Source organism: Mustela lutreola, chromosome 6 (assembly GCF_030435805.1).
Source record: "Mustela lutreola isolate mMusLut2 chromosome 6, mMusLut2.pri, whole genome shotgun sequence".
Classification (NCBI taxonomy): Eukaryota; Metazoa; Chordata; class Mammalia; order Carnivora; family Mustelidae; genus Mustela; species Mustela lutreola.
The window spans coordinates 146,944,180-146,962,791 of record NC_081295.1 but is presented as its reverse complement, the minus strand read 5'-3'; the positions used below and the strand labels follow the sequence as shown (position 1 = coordinate 146,962,791).

At 41.5% G+C, this 18,612-nt stretch overlaps 1 protein-coding gene across 4 annotated transcripts in view; it reads left to right on the top strand.

Moving 5' to 3' along the window:
• DTNBP1 (dystrobrevin binding protein 1) overlaps positions 1-18,612 on the top strand; it is a 211,654-nt gene that overhangs the window by 113,861 nt on the left and 79,181 nt on the right. For all 4 annotated transcript variants that reach the window (XM_059179399.1, XM_059179396.1, XM_059179398.1 and 1 more), the window contains 2 exons: positions 5,202-5,334; positions 18,126-18,258. In XM_059179399.1, the coding sequence (XP_059035382.1) occupies positions 5,223-5,334; positions 18,126-18,258 (245 nt within the window). In that variant the 5' untranslated portion in view covers positions 5,202-5,222. The remainder of the gene's footprint in view (positions 1-5,201; positions 5,335-18,125; positions 18,259-18,612) is intronic.

Genomic DNA, 18,612 nt, shown 5'->3' with positions numbered 1-18,612 from the left:
GTCCGCAATTGTGATGCCACCAGCTTTGGTTTTCTTTTTCAACATTCCTTTGGCTGTTCAGGATCTTTTCTGGTTCCATACAAATTTTAGGATATTTGTTCCAGCCCTGTGAAGAATGTTGATGGTATTTTGAAAGGGATTTCACTGAATGTATAGATTGCTCTAGGTAGCATAGGCATTTTAACAGTATTTGTTCTTCCAATCCATGAACACGGAACATTTTTCCATTTCTTTGTATCTTTCCCAAATTCTTTCATGAGTACTTTATAGTTTTCTGAATACAGATCCTTTGCCTCTTTGGTTAGGTTTATGCCTAGTCATGTGGTTTTTGGTGCAATTGTGAATGGAATAGATTCCTTAATTTCTCTTCTTTCTTAGTGTTTAGAAATGCAACTGATTTCTGTGCATTGATTTTATATTCTGCCACTTTGCTGTTTTCCTCTATGAGCTCTGGAAATTTTGGGTGAAGTCTTTTGGATTTTCCACATAGAGTATCATATCATCTGTGAAGAGTGAGAGTTTGATGTCTTCTTTGCCAGTTTGGATGCCTTTCATTTCTTTTTGTTGTCTGATTGCTGAGGCTAAGACTTCTAGTACTATGTTGAACAACATTAGTTATAGTGGACATCCCTGTCATGTTCCTGACCTTAGGGGGAAAAGCTTTGTTTTTCCCCATTGAAAATGATATTTGCAAAAAAAAAAAAAAAGAAAATGATATTTGCTATGGGCTTTTCATATATAGCTTTTATGGTATTGAGATATGTTCCCTCTATCCCTATACTGTTTTAGTCAAGAAAGGATGATGTACTTTGTCAAATGCTTTTTCTTTGTCTGTTGAGAGGATCATATGATTCTTGTCCTTTCTTTTATTAATGTATTGTATCACATTGATTTGCTGGTGTTGAACCAGCCTTGCAGCCCAGGAATAAATCCCACTTGGTTGCGGTGAATAATCTTTTTAATGCACTGTTGGATCCTATTGGGTAGCATGTTGGTGAGAATATTGTTGAGAATTTTGACATCCATGTTCAGTAGGGATGTTGGTCTGTAGTTGTCTTTTTGGTGGGATCTTTATCTCATTTTGGGATCAAGGTAATGCTTGCCTCATAAAATGAGTTTGGAAGTTTTCCTTCCATTTCTGTTTTTTGAAACGGTATTCTCCTTCATATGTTTGGTAGAATTCCCCTGGAAAGCCATCTGGCCCTGGGCTCTTGTTTATTGGGAGATTTTTGATTACTGCTTCATTTTCTTTGCTGGTTATGGGTCTGTTCAGGTTTTCTATTTCTTTCTGTTTCGGGTTTGGTAGTTTATATGTTATTAGGAATGCGTCCATTTCTTCCAGATTCTCACAAATGAATCTTTAAAAAAAGAAAACTTATTTTAAAACCTGATGTATTTTTTTTAATTTTTAAAAACTTTTTAAAATTTCTTTTCAGTGTTCCAGAATTCATTGTTTATGCACCACACCCAGTGCTCCATGCAGTAAGTGCCCTCCATAATACCCACCACCAGGCTCCCCCAAACTCCAGGCCCCCTCCCCTCCAAAACCCTCAGTTTGTTTCTCAGAGTCCACAGGCCTTCTGATGTATTGTTGAGACATACGTAAGTTTTTAAAATGTGTATCTTTGATACGCATAGTGTTAAACCTATGATGAGTTATATTTTGTCAGATTGTGCTCATGTGAAAGGCCGAACAACCTGCCAGGGCAAATATACTTAAGAATCAGTCATTCTTTTTTGACAAGTTATTTTATACTCATTTCCTTTAAGGCTATTTCTTACTACATAGTCTTAAAATTCAGACAGTATCTTGTAAAATAAACTTTCGTAGTCAATAATAACTTTAGGCATTTTCTACACTTTTTTTTTTTTTTAACAAGTTCTTTGACTTTTTTTTCCTAGCAATATTATAAATAAAGAATAACAACGTTGAGGGCAGTTTTTAAAAGCTAGACTTCCAGTGCATTATTTGCTTCTGATTCCTATTGCTGTGAAATATTTGCTTGCCTTCATGTTGAACTCCTAAGGTTCATGGTTGAACAGTTTGAAGTGTAAGCTGGTTAAATGAGACATGCTTCACTGTCTGGTCCAGTGTGGCTCTTCTCTGGCTGCGGCAGAAAGTTCACTGAACTGGGTGATGGAAATCCTACTTTCTGCGCTAGTCCATTTGACCTTGGGCCCCTGACTTGGTTTCTCTGTTGTTGGTTTCCCCATCTATAAAATGACGTAACACTACCTACCTTGCTTACCATATGAAGTTGTTTAGAAATCACATGAAATTGTGTACTCCAAAACACTGAACTGTTGAGTTTGGTATTCTCCTCTTGTCTTCATGCTCCTGCTCCAGTGTCCGTGGGAAGGAATTTTGGAATGAAGCACGGCGGGTTTGCTTTAATTGTTTGAGTTTGATTTCCTGGTGTTTGATCTGGCTTTATTCAAGAATTGTTTATTTAGAGGTGGAAAAACTGGCCTTCTGGTGATAGATCATTTCTTATCATTAAGTAGAGTTGAAGTATGGTTTTTTAGAATGTTTTCTTCTGCTAGCTTCTCACTTCTTCCTTGCCTACACTCCTGTAGCACAATCTCTAGAATACTGAGTGAGGGCCTGGACTTGAGTGTCAAATTCCATGGGAGGATTGACCTCAGTCCACGGAGGCCCTTGGAAAAGAGACATAGCTTCATTACACCTTAGGGCCTTCATCTGTAAAATGGAGGTGCTAGAAGTGCTTAGTTTATAAGGTTGCTATGTGGTCGAAATGAGATAATATATGTAAATTGCTTAGCATAGGACTTGGCCCATAGAAAATGCTCGAAATGTTTTTTAGTATTATTGCATAATTTATCTCATTCTTTTAAATAAAAACGGTGTTTTAGTATATTTTTATATTTTTTTCTGTATATGCTGCTTCTATCCTGTGTTGAGAATATAATTTTCAATTTTGTGGAAGTCGTGAACTAGATTGTAGTTGTTTTAATATTTATGTTGCACTTTCAGTAAGAAGTGGTTAATATAAAAAAAATTGTTTTCGATTTTTCAAAGTAACGTAATTAACCAGGGTAGTTAAGATTTCAAGACTTTATAAAAAAAAAAATACACCATGTACCAGGAAAAATATATTTAGCCTTAAATCAGCCCTGTGATCCAGGAATTATTATTATTATTATTATTTTAGAGTTTAAAAAGTGGAACTAATTTGGGAGACCTGCTGCGAGGATTTAAGCCCCCAGGGGGCAGGATTTTTTTTTTTTTCTTTTTTAAAGATTTTATTTGTTTATTTGACAGATCACAAGCAGGCAGAGAGAGAGGAGGAAGCACGCTCCCCGCTGAGCAGAGAGCCCGATGTGGGGCTCCATCCCAGGACCCTGGGATCATGACCTGAGCCGAAGGTAGAGGCTTAACCCACTGAGCCACCCAGGCGCCCCTGTTTTGTTCACCGTTACATCTCCGTAGCCTGAACAGTGCCTGGCAGACAAGGAGCGGTCAGTACAAGTTGTACAGATGAATTTTAGGGACACAGATTCTCGTGTCAGGCCTTAGTTTTCTTATCACTGTACAGCCAGATATAGTAGCATCGCTCAGCATTTCTTAAACTACTCTTAGCCATCTTTATAAAAGTGGTTAGCAATATGCATTTTTAAGTATATGAAATTAATGAGCTGTGCCACCTGGGTAGAGCTTGGTGTCACCTCTCTAGCTCAGCGGAGGCTTGTCCTGGAAAGATGACGTGGTCTTCTCTCCAGGATGGGCCAGAAAGCAGTGGGGAGGTGTGTGAGCCAGGGGACACAGTAAGGAAACCAGGCAGCTTTTAACCCCTCTGTTGGAACTTAGTTCTTTTGTTGCCATGTTGGAATTTCTAGAATATTAAAATGTAGAAACTGAAGCAGTCTAGCACTACGTACAAGTAACTTTGCACTTGATTTTGATATTTTTATTTCTCTAAAGTAATTTGTTACCTTAGTGGGATATAGTAAGAATTTGTGTTCAGGGGTGCCTGGGTGACTCGGTAAGTTAAACATCTGAGTCTTGATTTCAGCTCAGGTCATGATCTCCGGGTCCTGGGATCAAGTCCAACATGGGGCTCTGCGTTCATCAGGGAGTCTGCTTGTCCCTCTGCCCTTCCTCCCAAGCTTGTGTGTGCACAGGTGCACGTGCGCGTGTGCTCTCTCTCTCTCTCAAATCTTTTTTTAAAAAAGGCTTTTAAAAAAATGTGTTGTATTCATGTTCTCACTTGAGAAATCTTAATCTCGGGATGAGTAAATTGCCTTTTTATTTTTTTTTTTTAACTGAATTGTGAACTCTGACTTACAGATAAAATTCAAATGCATTTCCTTCTGTTATATAAGGAATTTTGCAGTCTTTGTATTTACTGTACTATTGTGGTTATCTTTGACAATTCTTGCTAATCGTTGGTGGTGTTTTCAAAAGATGACCTCTCCCTGCTCCTTCTAAATCTTATTCTAAGCGCTTTCCCTCCCGTTATGTTAAGACCAAAACAGAATTATCTGGGAGAAACTCCCGATTGCCATTTTCTGTATAGTCTTCAGTAAAAGAGGTTAGCATTCTTTCAGGCCTGTCTGGTATGTCACAGCCGTGCAATCAGGAGCTTTACGTCTGAATTCCTTCTCTGTTAACAGTGCTTTCCCTCATTTTTTCTGGAATCAGTCAGTTGCCTTAATTCCTTTACATACAAGTACTTTTTACGTTACTTTTTGCAGTGTGTTGCTTTTTAAATATAAATTCAATTGTATATATTCTAAATGGATTCAGTAACTTTTCTGTTCATAAAAGCCCTTTTGTAAAGCAAATAATTATCCGATAATTGTGGTTTGGGTTGTCGTGTTTTCTTTTCGGTTGTTAGTGTTGGGTTTTTTATTTATTTTTTCTAGATTTGGATTTTCAAATACATAGTTTCCTTAAAAACAGGGTATACTTAGTGATTTCTAAGGTCAGTTCTGGACTTTCTCTTCTCCGGGTTATGATGCAGCAGGACAAGCAATAATTTGAGGTTTTCTGCACTGAATGTGAAGCTGGTGCTTTTCTAAGAAAGAAAACAAGTCCAGTTTTCTCTGGGGGGGGGATGTCCTGTTGTGGACACTCAGTGGAGGGGTTTTAAAGATAACATTGAGTAACCCTCATTCTGCTGTCATTTCCTGGTGCCTGAAATCTGCTTTGACTTTGCCCTTGCTCCTCTGTGTTGCAGCTGGTGGACAGCGAGGTGGTTATGCTCTCAGCGCACTGGGAGAAGAAGAGGGCGAGCCTGGTCCAGTTACAGGAGCAGCTCCAGCAGCTTCCCGGCTTAGTAGCGGATTTAGAATCCATGACAGCCAGTCTGAGTGAGTTTCATGTTTGTATCATGTCCATCACTTTGAGGAAGGGGAGTAATTTGGACAGAAATGGGAAGACATTCAAAGCCCTCTAAGAATACATTAACTTCTTAGTTAATATGATTTTTTGGAAAAGAGTGACTTCTAACAATAACTTGTAACTGTAACTTGTAACTATAATTTCATGTCTGATTAACAGAGGATTGGACCGTAAATAGTTTGAAAGTACAGAAATTATTTCGAAAATAAATCACTAACCTTTTCTGCCTCTGTTCAGCTCAGGAAGCACAATTATAATTTTTTGATTCTTAGAGTGACTCGGGTATGTGTGTGTGTGACATTATATCTCAGTGTAAAAGGATAAATATACGGGGCGCCTGGGTGGCTCGGGTGGTTAAGTTTCTGACGCTTGATCTCAGCTCAGGTCTTGATCTCAGGGTCATGAATTTGAACCCCGCATTGGGCCCCGCATTTGGTGTGCAGCCTACTTAAAAAAAAAAAAATAAAAAGTACAAATATATAAAATAAAAGGGGTTATAGTGACTTTGTTCTGGTTGTAGAATGTACTCTGGAAGTTATTGCTTTAAAAATGAGGTCTGCTTAGAGCTTTATGTCTTGAAATGTGTTTTTTTTTTCCCCCTCTCCTTGAACACTTGAGCGATGAAACAAACCCAGGCAAATGAGGATGCCTGTTTGGCTCAATTTATACCTGAGGAGGTTCATACTGTTTTGTTTTCATTGGAATGAATTTTGCTGATATTCTTCATTTCTTGGGTTTATAGTCAAAAAATTCCCTTTTCTGTTTGATAGCGCCACATGATGGGATAATACTGTGGCTCACTTTTCTGACCGAGCTTAAGATCTTAGTGAAGTTTAAGAGGTAGGAGTATCTATGCAGGAAATAAACTTCCCAGGCCAATAACCTGATTCAGTCTTATAGGTAAGAAGGTACAGATATCCTGTCATCTCTTTCTGGTTTTCAATATTACCCTTCTTAAGCAAAACAAAAATGGTTTACAAAGCCAGTAATTTGTTGTAACACTGTTTTTGTGTGTGTGTGGATAAAATGGGCCTGAATGGCATTGGGAATGGTGTAGCTGAGAACAGTAGCTAACATTTACAGCACCTGTCATAAGTCAGAGACTGCGAGGTGCTCTACAAACATGATCTGTAATCCTCACATGAACCCTTTAAAAGTAGCTATTACTATCCTACTTTATAGCTAAGGAAAGCAAGTCTCATGAGTTGCTCAGGGTGGCACAGTTGATAAGTCGTGGTTCCAGGATCCCAGTCACAGAGATGATGTCCTTAGTGGGGGATGAGACAGGCTGGCAATTATCAGCCTCATCAACTAGATGCTCTTCTTCTTCTTCTTTTTTTTTTTTTAAAGATTTATTATTTATTTGAGAGAGAGAGCGTGAGTGGGAAGGGTAGAGGAAGAGGGAGAGAGAAGTTGAGTTGAAGGCAGATCCCAGTGTGGGACCTGAGATCACCACCAGAGCCAAAACCAAGAATCAAGACGCGTAACAGACTCTGCCCCCGGGCACCCCCATGAACTGTATTCTGAAAGCCCTGGCTGTTACAGGCATCACCTGGAGCCCATGTTTTGTTGTTTCTGAAGATGGGGCATGAAAAAGAGATTCTGGGTCTTAAGAGAAATGTAAAAAAGCTGTGGTTGCCCTCTGCTGCACTTCCCTCTTGTGGGTATAGTAATGATCCGTCTTAAGCCTTTGATGGCTCAATAGAGAAATAGCCTCCCAAGACATTTGGGATTTTCTTTTTAGCCACTTTATTTTGGCCTATCTTCCTGCATCTGTCTGCATCATTGGCTTTAAATGGGTTATGTATTTCTTTACAGGCCAGAAAACCTCTCTTCTTCTTTACTAGCTGGGAGTCAACACTGTGGATAGGTGTTCTTGGTTTGATACCACTTTACTGATTAAGGGCATTTTGCCCCAATTCTAATTATTCTCCTAGTTAATTCTGCTTGGGAAATGTAGTTTATATAAGCCTTTCTTAAAACAGAATATACAGGCGTGCCTCAGACACTGTGGGGCTTGGTTTCAGACCAGGGCAGTAAAGCAGATATTGCGATCAAGGGAGTCAGATGAATTTTTTTTGGTTTTCCAGCTCATATAAAAGTTATGTTTACATTTTTGTCTGTTAAGTGTGTACTAGTATATGTCTAAAAAATTATGTACCTTAATTAAAAAGTACTTTGTGGCTGGGGTGCCTGGGTGGGTGTCTGACTCCGGGTTTTGGCTCAGGTTGTGATCTTGGGGTCCTGGGATTGAGCCCTGTGTCGGGCTGTCTGTTCAGTATGGATTGGGATTTTTTTCTCCCTCTCCCTCTGCGCTTACAGATCTTCTGTCTCACACACTCTCTTTCTGTCTCTAAAATAAATAAATATTTAAAAAAGAATACGTCATTGCTGAACAATGCCAATACCTCAGCTTCCAGCGAGTTGCCGTCTTCCTGCTGGTGGAGGGTCTTGTGTCCGTGCTGCTGGCCGCTGACCGGCCAGGGTGCTGGTTGCCGAAGGTGGGGTGGCTGTGGAAGTTCTTAAAATAACACAGTGATGAAGTTGGCTTCATCGATTGACTCTGACTTTCATGATTTCCCTGTAGCTTGTGATGCTGTTTGGTAGCATTTTACCCACAGTAGAACGTCTTTCCGAATTGAGGCCAGTCTTCTCCAACCCTGCTGCTGCCCGATCAACTAAATTTATGTCATATTCTAAATCACTCACTGTCGTTCAACAATCTTCACGACATCATCACCCAGAGAAGCTTCCATCTCAAGAAACCACTTTCTTTCCTCATCCATAACGAGCCTCTCCTCATGAGGTTTGATCACGAGACGGCAGCAGCTCAGTCCCATCTTCAGGCTCCACGTCTAATGCTGGTTCTCTAGCTCTTTCCACCACTTCTGCAGTGACGTCCACCACTGACATCCTGAACCCCTCCAAGTCATCCTTGTGGGTGGGAATCAGCTTCTTCCAAACTCCTGTTCATGTTGATATTTTGACCTTTTCCCATGAATCATGAATGTCTTACTGGCATCTAGAATGGTGAGTTCTTTCTGGAAGATTTCCAATTTGCTTTGCTGAGATAAACCAGAGGAATCACTGTCTATGGCAACTTCAGCCTTATAAAATGTCTCTCTTAAGAAATAAGACTTATGGGGCGCCTGGGTGGCTCAGTGGGTTAAGCCGCTGCCTTCGGCTCAGGTCATGATCTCAGGGTCCTGGGATCGAGTCCCGCATCGGGCTCTCTGCGCAGCAGGGAGCCTGCTTCCCTCTCTCTCTCTCTGCCTGCCTCTCCAACTACTTGTGATTTCTCTCTGTCAAATAAATAAATAAAATCTTTAAAAAAAAAAAAAAAAAAAAAAAAAAAAAAAAAAAAAAGAAATAAGACTTAGAAGTCAAAATGACTCCTTGATCCACAGGCTGCAGAACAGATGTTGTGTCAGCAGGCATGAGAACAGCATACATCATGTCCATCTCCACCAGCTCCTGGGTGACCTGGTGTGTTGTCCGTGAGCTGTCATATTTTGAATCTTTTTTCCTGAGCAGAAGTTCTCAACAGTGGGCTTGAAATAGTCAACCATGTTGCAAACAAATGTGCTGTCATCAGGCTTTGTTGTTCCATTTATAGAGCACAATGTTCTTAAAGAACCTATAGTCTTCAGAATGGCGAATGAACATTGGCTTCAACGTCAAGTCTGTAGCTGCATTGGCCCCTAACAAGACAGTCAGCCTGTGCTTTGAAGGCAGGCATTGGCTTCTCCTCTCCAGCTACAAAAGTCCTGGGGGGCATCTTCTTCCACAACAAAGCTGCTTCATCTGCATTGAAAACCTGTGCTTGGTGCCTGCATTAGTTCTCAGCTCAATCTTCTGGAGAACTTGCTGCAGCTTCTCCCTCCGCACCTGCTGCTTCACCTTGCACTTGGTGTTACAGAGATGGTTTCTTCCTTGAATCAACCTCTGCAGGCTTCAGACTTTTCTTCGGCAGCCTCCTCACCTCTCTCAGCCTCCAAGGAGCTGAATAGAGTCAGGGCCTGGCTTCGGAGTAGACTTTGGCTTAAAGGAAGGTTGTGGCTGGTTTGATCTTCTGTCCAGACCGCTCAAACTTTCTCCATGTTGACAATACGACTGTTTTGCTTTCTTATCATTCGTGGGTTTGTTAGAGTAGTACTTTTCATTTCCTTCAAGAACTTTCTCTTTGCATTCACACCTTTGCTAACTGCTTGGTGCAAAAGGCCTTGCTGCTTTCAACCTGTCTCAGCTTTCATCATGCCTTCCTCACAGAGCTTAATCATTTCTAGCTTTTGATTTAAAGTGAGAGACATATGACTTTTCCCTTCACTTAAATACTTAAAGGCCATTGTATGGTTACTAATTGGCCTCATTTCAGTATTGAGTCTCAGGGACTAGGGAGGTTCCGGGGAGGGGGCGGGGGGAGCGGCCCCTTGATAGAGAGAACACACACAATATTTATCAGTTAAGTTCGCTGTCTTTTATAGGTGTGGTTCATGGCATCTCAGATCAGTGACAGTGGCAACATCAAAGATTACTGATCACAGATCACCACAGTAATAATAAAGTTTGAAATATCATGAGAGTTACCAAAATGGAACATAGAGACATGCAGTGAGTAAATGCTGTTGGAAAAATGGCACCAAGCAGGGTGGTCACAAACTTTGAATTTGTAAATAACACAGTATCTGCGAAGCACCGTAAAATGAGGTATGCTCATTTTGAAGAGTTTATTCTGTTTGCTTAAAAATAGCTCAAATCTAGGTGGTTTTCATATCTGTTGCCAGTCTGAATTACCATTAGCATTTGAAATACATGCTATCTGTGGTTTTCACTGTGCTGCTGTTCTTTGTCTGATACATACAGTTAGTAATTAATATATACTGCTGTCTACATTATGCTGTATACAGTACTGTCCCAGTGACGTACCCAGCTGTAGAACAGACAGAACAGGAAGTCTGAAGGCCTCCTGTCTGTTGACTTTGAAATTGAGACTTTTAGATAACAACTTAAACATCTTGGACTGGGTGCTGATATTCTTTACAATAGGAAAATAATTTAAAGCCAAGTTTGGTAGGGTAGGTTATATAAACATATATCTATATCATTAATGTAGTTTATGAGGTTTTTTTTTTTAAGATTTTGTTTATTTGACACAGAGAGAGAGATCACAAGTAGGCAGAGAGGCAGGCAGTGAGGGGTGGGGGGAAGCAGGCTCCCCGCCGAGCAGAGAGCCCAATATGGGGCTCAATCCCAGGACCCTGAGATCATGACCTCAGCTGAAGGCAGAGGCTTAACCCACTGAGCCACCCAGGCACCCTATGAGTTCATTTTAAGGAGTATGTACCATTCCTAGATATTGGAACCCAGTGTTTTGTTTTGTTTTGTTTGTTTATTTATTTATTTATTTATTTATGGAACCCAGTGTTTTACATGTTTGCTCATATATTGCTGGATTCTTTTATTTTTTGGCAGCTTCAGAATCTCTCTTATCACCTGAATACTTTGACATAATAGAACAAGGCTTAAATAGTCAAGCAAATTATTTTTAAAAATTTAAAAACTAGGAAATAGTAACTGACCTGTCTATAGTCCCAGAGTTCCCTTAACTTCTTTGAACTTTGTGCTCTTTCCCTGTCAGATCTGATACCATATCCAGTGGGTCCCGGCATCTTCTGGGCTACATGTCCTTTTTTTAAATTATTTTTTTATTTTATTTTTTTTTAAAGATTTTATTTATTTATTTGACAGAGAGAAATCACAAGTAGATGGAGAGGCAGGCAGAGAGAGAGAGAGAGGGAAGCAGGCTCCCCGCTGAGCAGAGAGCCCGATGCGGGACTCGATCCCAGGACCCTGAGATCATGACCTGAGCCGAAGGCAGCGGCTTAACCCACTGAGCCACCCAGGCGCCCCTACATGTCCTTTTCAGTCTTGCTCTGACCTCTAGACCGTCTGCCCTTTAATTACAGAGTAAAGGACTTATGTGATGTGAGCAATCTGAACCTTGATGATGCTTTTAACTGTGCCTTATCTTACAGCTTAATAAACATGACTCCTGATTTACCTGATCCCCAGGAATTGTGATGTAAGACTGGATAATCCCTTCATTTTTTTTTTTTTTTTTTTTTCAAATGGAGTGGGAGCCATTCATCTCACATAAGCCTGTGTAATAGATAATTACTGGTAGTTTGATGTTTAAAAAAAAAATGATGACGATACGCTGGGAACTGGAGAATAAGGGCTGTGAACTTCTCTCATATCTGGGTTTGGGTCCCAATACCACAGCCGCATATGGCAGCCCGTGCAGGCTTCTTGAGCACTCCAGGCTTGTTTCCTTGCAGAAAGGGGATGAGAGTTCCTGCTTCAGAGGGTGGCTAGAGGGTTGAACGAGATGACATGTACGGAGAGCACTCAGCTCAGTGCTTAGTACCTAGTGAGACATGTACCGTGTGCCATGGGCTCGGGTCGGCTCGGGGACTACAGCACTGTACGGGACTGGGTACCTGCAGATGCCGACATTCTAGCGGAGTCTCTCCAGCCTTTGCAAATGTACAAAACCACTCTTCTTTGACAGAAGGGTTCGGGTGGATGTTACTCAACTGAGCTTATCGTGTAAAACTGGGTAGGATGCAAAGCCACACACGGTAGATCATGTATGAGGAGGAAAAAAAAAAATGGAATGTTGTCAACCAGCTTCTACAGACAGGCTTCTTCTGACATAACCAGTGTCCATGTTGTCATAAAACTGGTAAAATGTGTGGAAAGTATTGAATTCTCTTGAACTTCCACTAGAGGGTAGCCTCAGCCTGTTCATGTATTGAAGTTTAACACGTCAAGGGCCCCTCGGAGTTTTTGCTCTCGCTTAGTTTATTTTAAATGACCTACTTTGGAAAGACTGTCTCTTCTTCCAGAGCAGAAGAATCTGTGAATTCTTAGATAACAAAGTGCTGTGAGAGTGACAGCCATAGCCTCAGTTTGTATCTTTCTTTTGCTGTGACCTAACCTGATGCGTTGTTGTTTGGCTGTCTTTCTGGAATTTGAGAGCCTCCAGCCAGGCGACTGCCCCAGCTACAAGTGTCTCGGGAACTAGGTTATTTTTATTGTCCAGGTTCCTTTCTGGGATTAGGCCCTTCGGGAGGCACATTAACTCTCTTTAGACACCTTTCCATGTGCTCCCCAGATCTCGTCTGTGCCATAACGTTTGCAAGTTAATGCACTTCTTCAAGTTCCCCATCACTGCTGTATTATCATATTACATAAAAGGGTAATGTAAGCATTTGAAGACTCTTTCAAGTCTTTTAGTACCTGGCCTCTGTGACCTCTGGGTTTGCAACTAGAGGAGATTTCTTTCTTCTTTGAGGCTACTTGTTTTGTTAGAAAAGTACTCATTAAGTATGAAATAATTTTAGTGTGCTGCCCCATTCTTCATACGTAAGTGGTTCCCCTGCAGATAATACATATTTCAAACAAATGGCCCAAAGAAAAATGCCAGACAGAATCGCTCTTCCTCTGGGACGGTCTCCTCACAAAGATTTGTGAGGCTCTGTCCTGCACAGCTGTCAGGCATTCCCACATAGCTTTTCACAATAAAATTCCACTGATCTTTTCCACTGATCAGTAAATGAGACATATGCTGTTGTTCGAGCGAGCAGAGTGGTCAAGTCTGAGCTTCCTGTGAAGGTGCCTATGGAGGCCTGCTGGTGTTTTATGCACATGCATTCTGAGTTTGGTTGTCTGCTTCCTCATATATGCGATTCATTTGGTCTTGGAAAATGAGCAGGTTGTGACTGGAACATTTAGTTTCTGCCATTTATATGCAGTATAGGGGCACCTGGGTGGCTCAGGGGGTTAAGCCTCTGCATTGGCTCAGGTCATGATCTCAGGGTCCTGGGATCGAGCCCTGCATCGGGCTTTCTGCTCAGCAGGGAGCCTGCTCCCCACCCCCACACCCCACGTCTCTGCCTACTTGTGATCTTTGTCAAATAAATAAATAAAATATTAAAAAAAGAATAAATGCAATATAAAATATTCAGGTACACATCACATACATATGCTTGTAATTATTTAAAAGGACTTTTTAAAGTTTTTAATATAAAAAGGGAAGATTTATTTTTGTCAGTATAGCTCTTCTGCATCTGATTACTGATTTCAAGCCAGTCAGAGTTAAAATGGAAAATTTCCATTGCTTTTGCTGCTCTAACTCACTGATAAAGGGACCTGGTCTGACATATCAAGAACAAAGTACCATTGTGTTGCCTGATGTTTTCTAACTTCTCTGCCTGTGTTTTAATTTATCCTTTTACAAAATTTAGCATAACCTCCTAATATTTAAGTTAGATGACCACGAATCATGTGGTTGCTTTTGTGGTTATTATTTGATGTTTTAGTGGGATAGAGCCATTCTTAGTTGAGTTCAGTAGACTAGGTATTAGGGGATACAAACATGCAAACATACAGTTAATACCCTTAAGACCCTTCCTGATTCCTGAGAGAGTACTCAGGAATGTACAAGTAGTTGTAGAATATCAGGGTTTAAGCTCTGTGCGTGGTTCAGAGGTGTGGAAGCACAGGAGAGGAGGGGGGGCAGCGAGCACAGGCATCCCAGGAGCAGACAGAGTCAGAGAGACAGGAAGGTGCATGAGCTGTCTTAGGGTGGTGAGTGGTCCCGAAGGAAGGAAGTAGTGAGACTGGAAAAGTCGGCTGTGGCCCATGGTGGGGGCGGGAGGAGGAGGTGATAGATATCTGAATTCTAAATAAAGGTCTTAAACTAGATTCTTTTCTCTTTTTTAGATTTTATTTATTGATTTGAGTGAGAGTAGGGGGATAGAGCAGAGGAAGAGAGAATCTTAACCAGACTCCCCCCTCCACCTGCCCTCCCTGCTCCCCCTCGACCCCCTCCCCCTGCAGGGAGCCTGATGCAGGGCTTGATCCCAGGGTCCTGAGATCATGTCCTGAGCTGAAGGCAGACGCTTAAACGACTGAGCCACCCAGGCACCCTACACTGGATTCTTCAAGTACTCAGAAAGCTTTAACTTAATAAAAGGAGAGAACAGAAATAGGAATCTGTGGTAGCAATGAAATGGACACTGGGTCTCCCAAGTGTTTTAGATCTAGATTTGCCATTCCGAAACAAGAACATGAAGCTGCCGGTCAGTTCTGAAGTGTGTACCGTTTGTTTCTTAGTCGTAGTCCCAGGCTGGTACTAAACCAGTCCCATGTTCCACTTGGTCGCCATTTTATTAACACAAGAGTGAACCAGGGTGGCAAGTTTAGTATGTATCTAGAAGACTGTTTCTCTCCGTGAGAAATGAACTGGCCTGCGTAGGTATCAAGTCATTTTCTTCAAGTTTCTGGCCTCACTAGTTCTCTATCACAACAGAGCTAGCCTCTAAATACAAGTTGCTATCTGTCCCAGTAAAAATAAAAACGTAAATACATATGTGTATGTCCTCAAAAACAGAACAAGTATTGATTCCATTACTTACTTTCGTTTTAGCAAAATCATTTGAAATGTAATGCCCCTCACTTACAAGGGATCTTAAGTCTAACAACATAGTTTTGAGTATAATTCTCTTGATATTTTGATCTGTTAGATCCATAGGTGTTCACAACATGATAATTTCTGGTCTGCAGAGTTATTTGCTTAAAATGACATTTGTATGAGGGGCTCAGTCAGTTGAGCATCCAACTCTTGGTCTTGGCTCAAGTCATGATCCCAGGTTCCTGTGATCGAGCCCTGTGTCAGGCTCCATGCTCAGTGGGGAGCCTGCTTGAGATTCTCTGCCTCTGCTTCCCCGTCTGCTGCCCTCCCTCCCCCTTGCTTGCATGAGTGTGTGTGTGTGGACTCACTCTCTCTCAAATGAATTCTTTTAAAAAAATAAGTAAATGACTTTCATGGAACTCAGCTATTTTTTTTTACATTTTTTTTCTCTGCATTTTTTTTTTTTTTTAAGATTTTATTTATTTATTTGACAGGCAGAGATCGCAGGTAGGCAGAGAGGCAGGCGGGGGGCGGTGGAAGCAGGCTCCCTGCTGAGCAGAGAGCCCGGTGCAGGGCTCAATCCCAGGACCCCGGGATCATGACCTGAGCCGAAGGCGCAGAGGCTTTAACCCACTGAGCCACCCAAGCGCCCCTTTCTCTGCATTTTTTTTAATAGTTAATTATAAATTACTGTCAAGTGCTAAGTTAGGTACACTTTGTATATTGGTATGTAAGTATATAGTGTTTATATGCTGGGCCCCATTGGACCCTTTTGACAGCTTTGCAGGATGTGAACTGTTAGCCCTTTTGTCACTGATGAGTTGTCTCAGGTCATTGTAAGGGGCAGAGCTGGTCTCCAAGCGTGCTTCAAAGCCCTCCTCCTGGCCAGTCCCCCGTATGCTAAAGATAACAACTTAACATGCATGATACTGCAGGAACCAAGTAGCTTAGAGTTAAATGGATTTCATATTAAATTTAATTATTCTAGTTCTTATCACTAATCAAAGTGAAATAGCCTTTTAAATAATCCTATTAGCTATGATCGCCATTTAAGACCCCGTCAAGCTAGTTATAACAGAATGAGCTGAACATTGCTTCTTCAGGGCCAGTAGCCCTAACTCCCAGACTGAGACGCCTACTTGTTTTTCCACTTAATGTAATAACAATGAAAACAAAATAATGCAAACAGCAGTTAATACAGTAATATCATTTTGCCAGTTTTCCCACACATGAACTCTCTATGTATCATTCAGGTCATTATTAAAAAACTTGGATTTAATTCCTCGTGGACTGAAATTTAGATTTTGCATATGGTTTCGGGTTAGGCTTTCCATGATCACGTCTCACATATAGTAAGTCTTTTTTTTTTTTTTTTTAAAGATTTTATTTATTTATTTGACAGAGATCACAAGTAGGCAGAGAGGCAGGCAGAGAGAGAGAGAGAGAGAAGGAAGCAGGCTCCCTGCTGAGCAGAGAGCTCGATGCGGAACTCGATCCCAGGACCCACTTAACCCACTGAGCCACCCAGGCGCCCTCACATATAGTAAGTCTTTTGTGGCCCCGGAAGATAGATTCAAAACTGCCATGAACTGCGGGACTGTCAGCCCTTTGCAGCCCTCATACAGGTTTACTTACGGTGACCCGTCAATATCTGAGAGTCCCTGAAGTGCTTTTGAAAAGGAGTACTAAACGGTCCTCACGCTTTCACTTTTCAGTAAAATTTTATTTTCCCCCAAATCCCTGTCTTTAAGCCCTAAGTTCTACCAAACAGAAGAGGGAGGTTGGATAGGTAGCCTGGATTTGAGTTTGCATCTAATCCCGATGCTACAAAAGCTGCTTTGGGCGGTCTTGCGGAAATCCAGTGGACACATGGAGGAATTAGATGCGCCGTGATTTCATTTAGCTGTTTGTGTGAAGGCGAGACTGGAAGTCTACACAGCTAGCTCGCTCCGTCTCTGCTGCCTAGTCCCTTCCCCACTGGGTGGCTGTGACTTCCAGATTCGAGGGTCCTTCTCTTGCTGGACCTTGCCCTCACCTCCGTCCTCTGTGTTAGGCGCCACTCTGAGTTTCCCGAGCGCTGCGTGCCTCACTGCCAGGACGTGGTGTCGATGAAATAGGGCTCTCCTGCTTTCAGCTCTTTGGCACAAGGACTGTCTTTTTCATCTCTGTATCCAGTGTCTGGCACAGTGCTGCTGGAATTCTCTAAAATCTTGGACCTCTAAGACTTCTCTCCTGTTGGAGGAAACAACCAGCCCTCACTTCTACAACTAGGAAGTCCTCGTTCACTAACACCCGGTCAATTCAGAAATCGTTGTAGTGCAGGAGGGACTTGGTTTTGATTCCTAGTTGCCCTTCAGTCGCTGGGTGACCTTGGGCAAAGCGCTGAATTAATTTCTGCCGGCCCTGGTCTTTGGATCTTTTTAAATGAAGGCTTTTACTGGAACATGGCCTCCATGTTCCAGTAAAGCTGCCAAGCTCTGTGGCCTAGAGACACAGTAGACACCTTAGTGGTCTGGTGGGCAGAGCTGAGGCTCTTCCCCAGCAGCCTGTGCCCTGGGCTTACCGGGTCTGTGCAGCTCGGCAGCGACTTGTGAAGATTGCCATGGACCATTTGCCAGGGCAAAACAAATGCTCTGCTCAAGTCACTTGGAATCTCAAATTTTAAATTATGTTTGGTAATTTGTGTTAATTATAATTTGCTATATTCTCCTTTGAAAATTGATTATTCACATGTGGTTTATGGGATCATTAGGATATCACATTAGATGAATCACGATGCTCTGTTTCCTCATCACCCTGGTTAGTAGAATATTTAAAGTATTTTTGAAAATTATATTTGCAAATGCTTGAAATATAAAAATAAAGTCAATATAATTTGAAGTATATCTTAAAGATGGTCAATATATTTTATTTTGCTTCAAGAAAGCTTAATGAAGGGGTGCCTGGGTGGCTCAGCAGGTTAAAGCCTCTGCCTTTGGCTCAGGTCATGATCCCGGGGTCCTGGGATCGAGCCCCACATCAGGCTCTCTGCTCAGCAGGGAGCCTGCTTCCCTTCCTCTCTCTCTGTCTGCCTCTCTGCCTAGTTGTGATCTCTCTCTAATAAATAAAATCTTTAAAAAAAAAAAAAAGAAAGAAAGCTTAATGAAGAATATTAAATAAATGCAAGACAGTTTCAACATTTTAAACTTTGTAACTTTTGGACATTTTTTTTTTTTTTCTGTGATCGAAGATTCTGACTTTTTACGTTTCTTTCTATTTTTTTTGGACCTTCTGCACTTCCAGCTCATTTAGAGGCTAGCTTTGAGGAAGTCGAAAACCACCTGCTGAATCTGGAGGATTTATGTGGACAGTGTGAATTGGAAAGATACAAACATATGCAGTCCCAACAGCTAGAAAATTACAAGAAAAATAAGAGGTGAGTTTGAAAAGTTGGTCAGCAGTATTCATTTACATGTTCTTCTTTATAAGTTCAGGCCAGTAAAAGACAAAGATTGCAACATGTAAAGCTCATTTGTAAGCTTTCCAGAATATGACCTTTATATACCTGCGTGGTTTGGTACCACCGTGTGTTGCCATTTTATGGAGATGAGGCTGGGATCAAAGGTGGAGGGAACAGAGCAGCAGGCGGAGCTCTCCCAAAAATTCTGCAGGAGCCCTGGCCTCTTTTCCTCCCAAGTGGCATATCCTGAGCTGCTTTTTCCCTTTTCTTTTTTTTCTCCTCCTTTATTATTAGAGCAGGAAGAAAAGGAACCTGAGCCCAGGCTGGGCA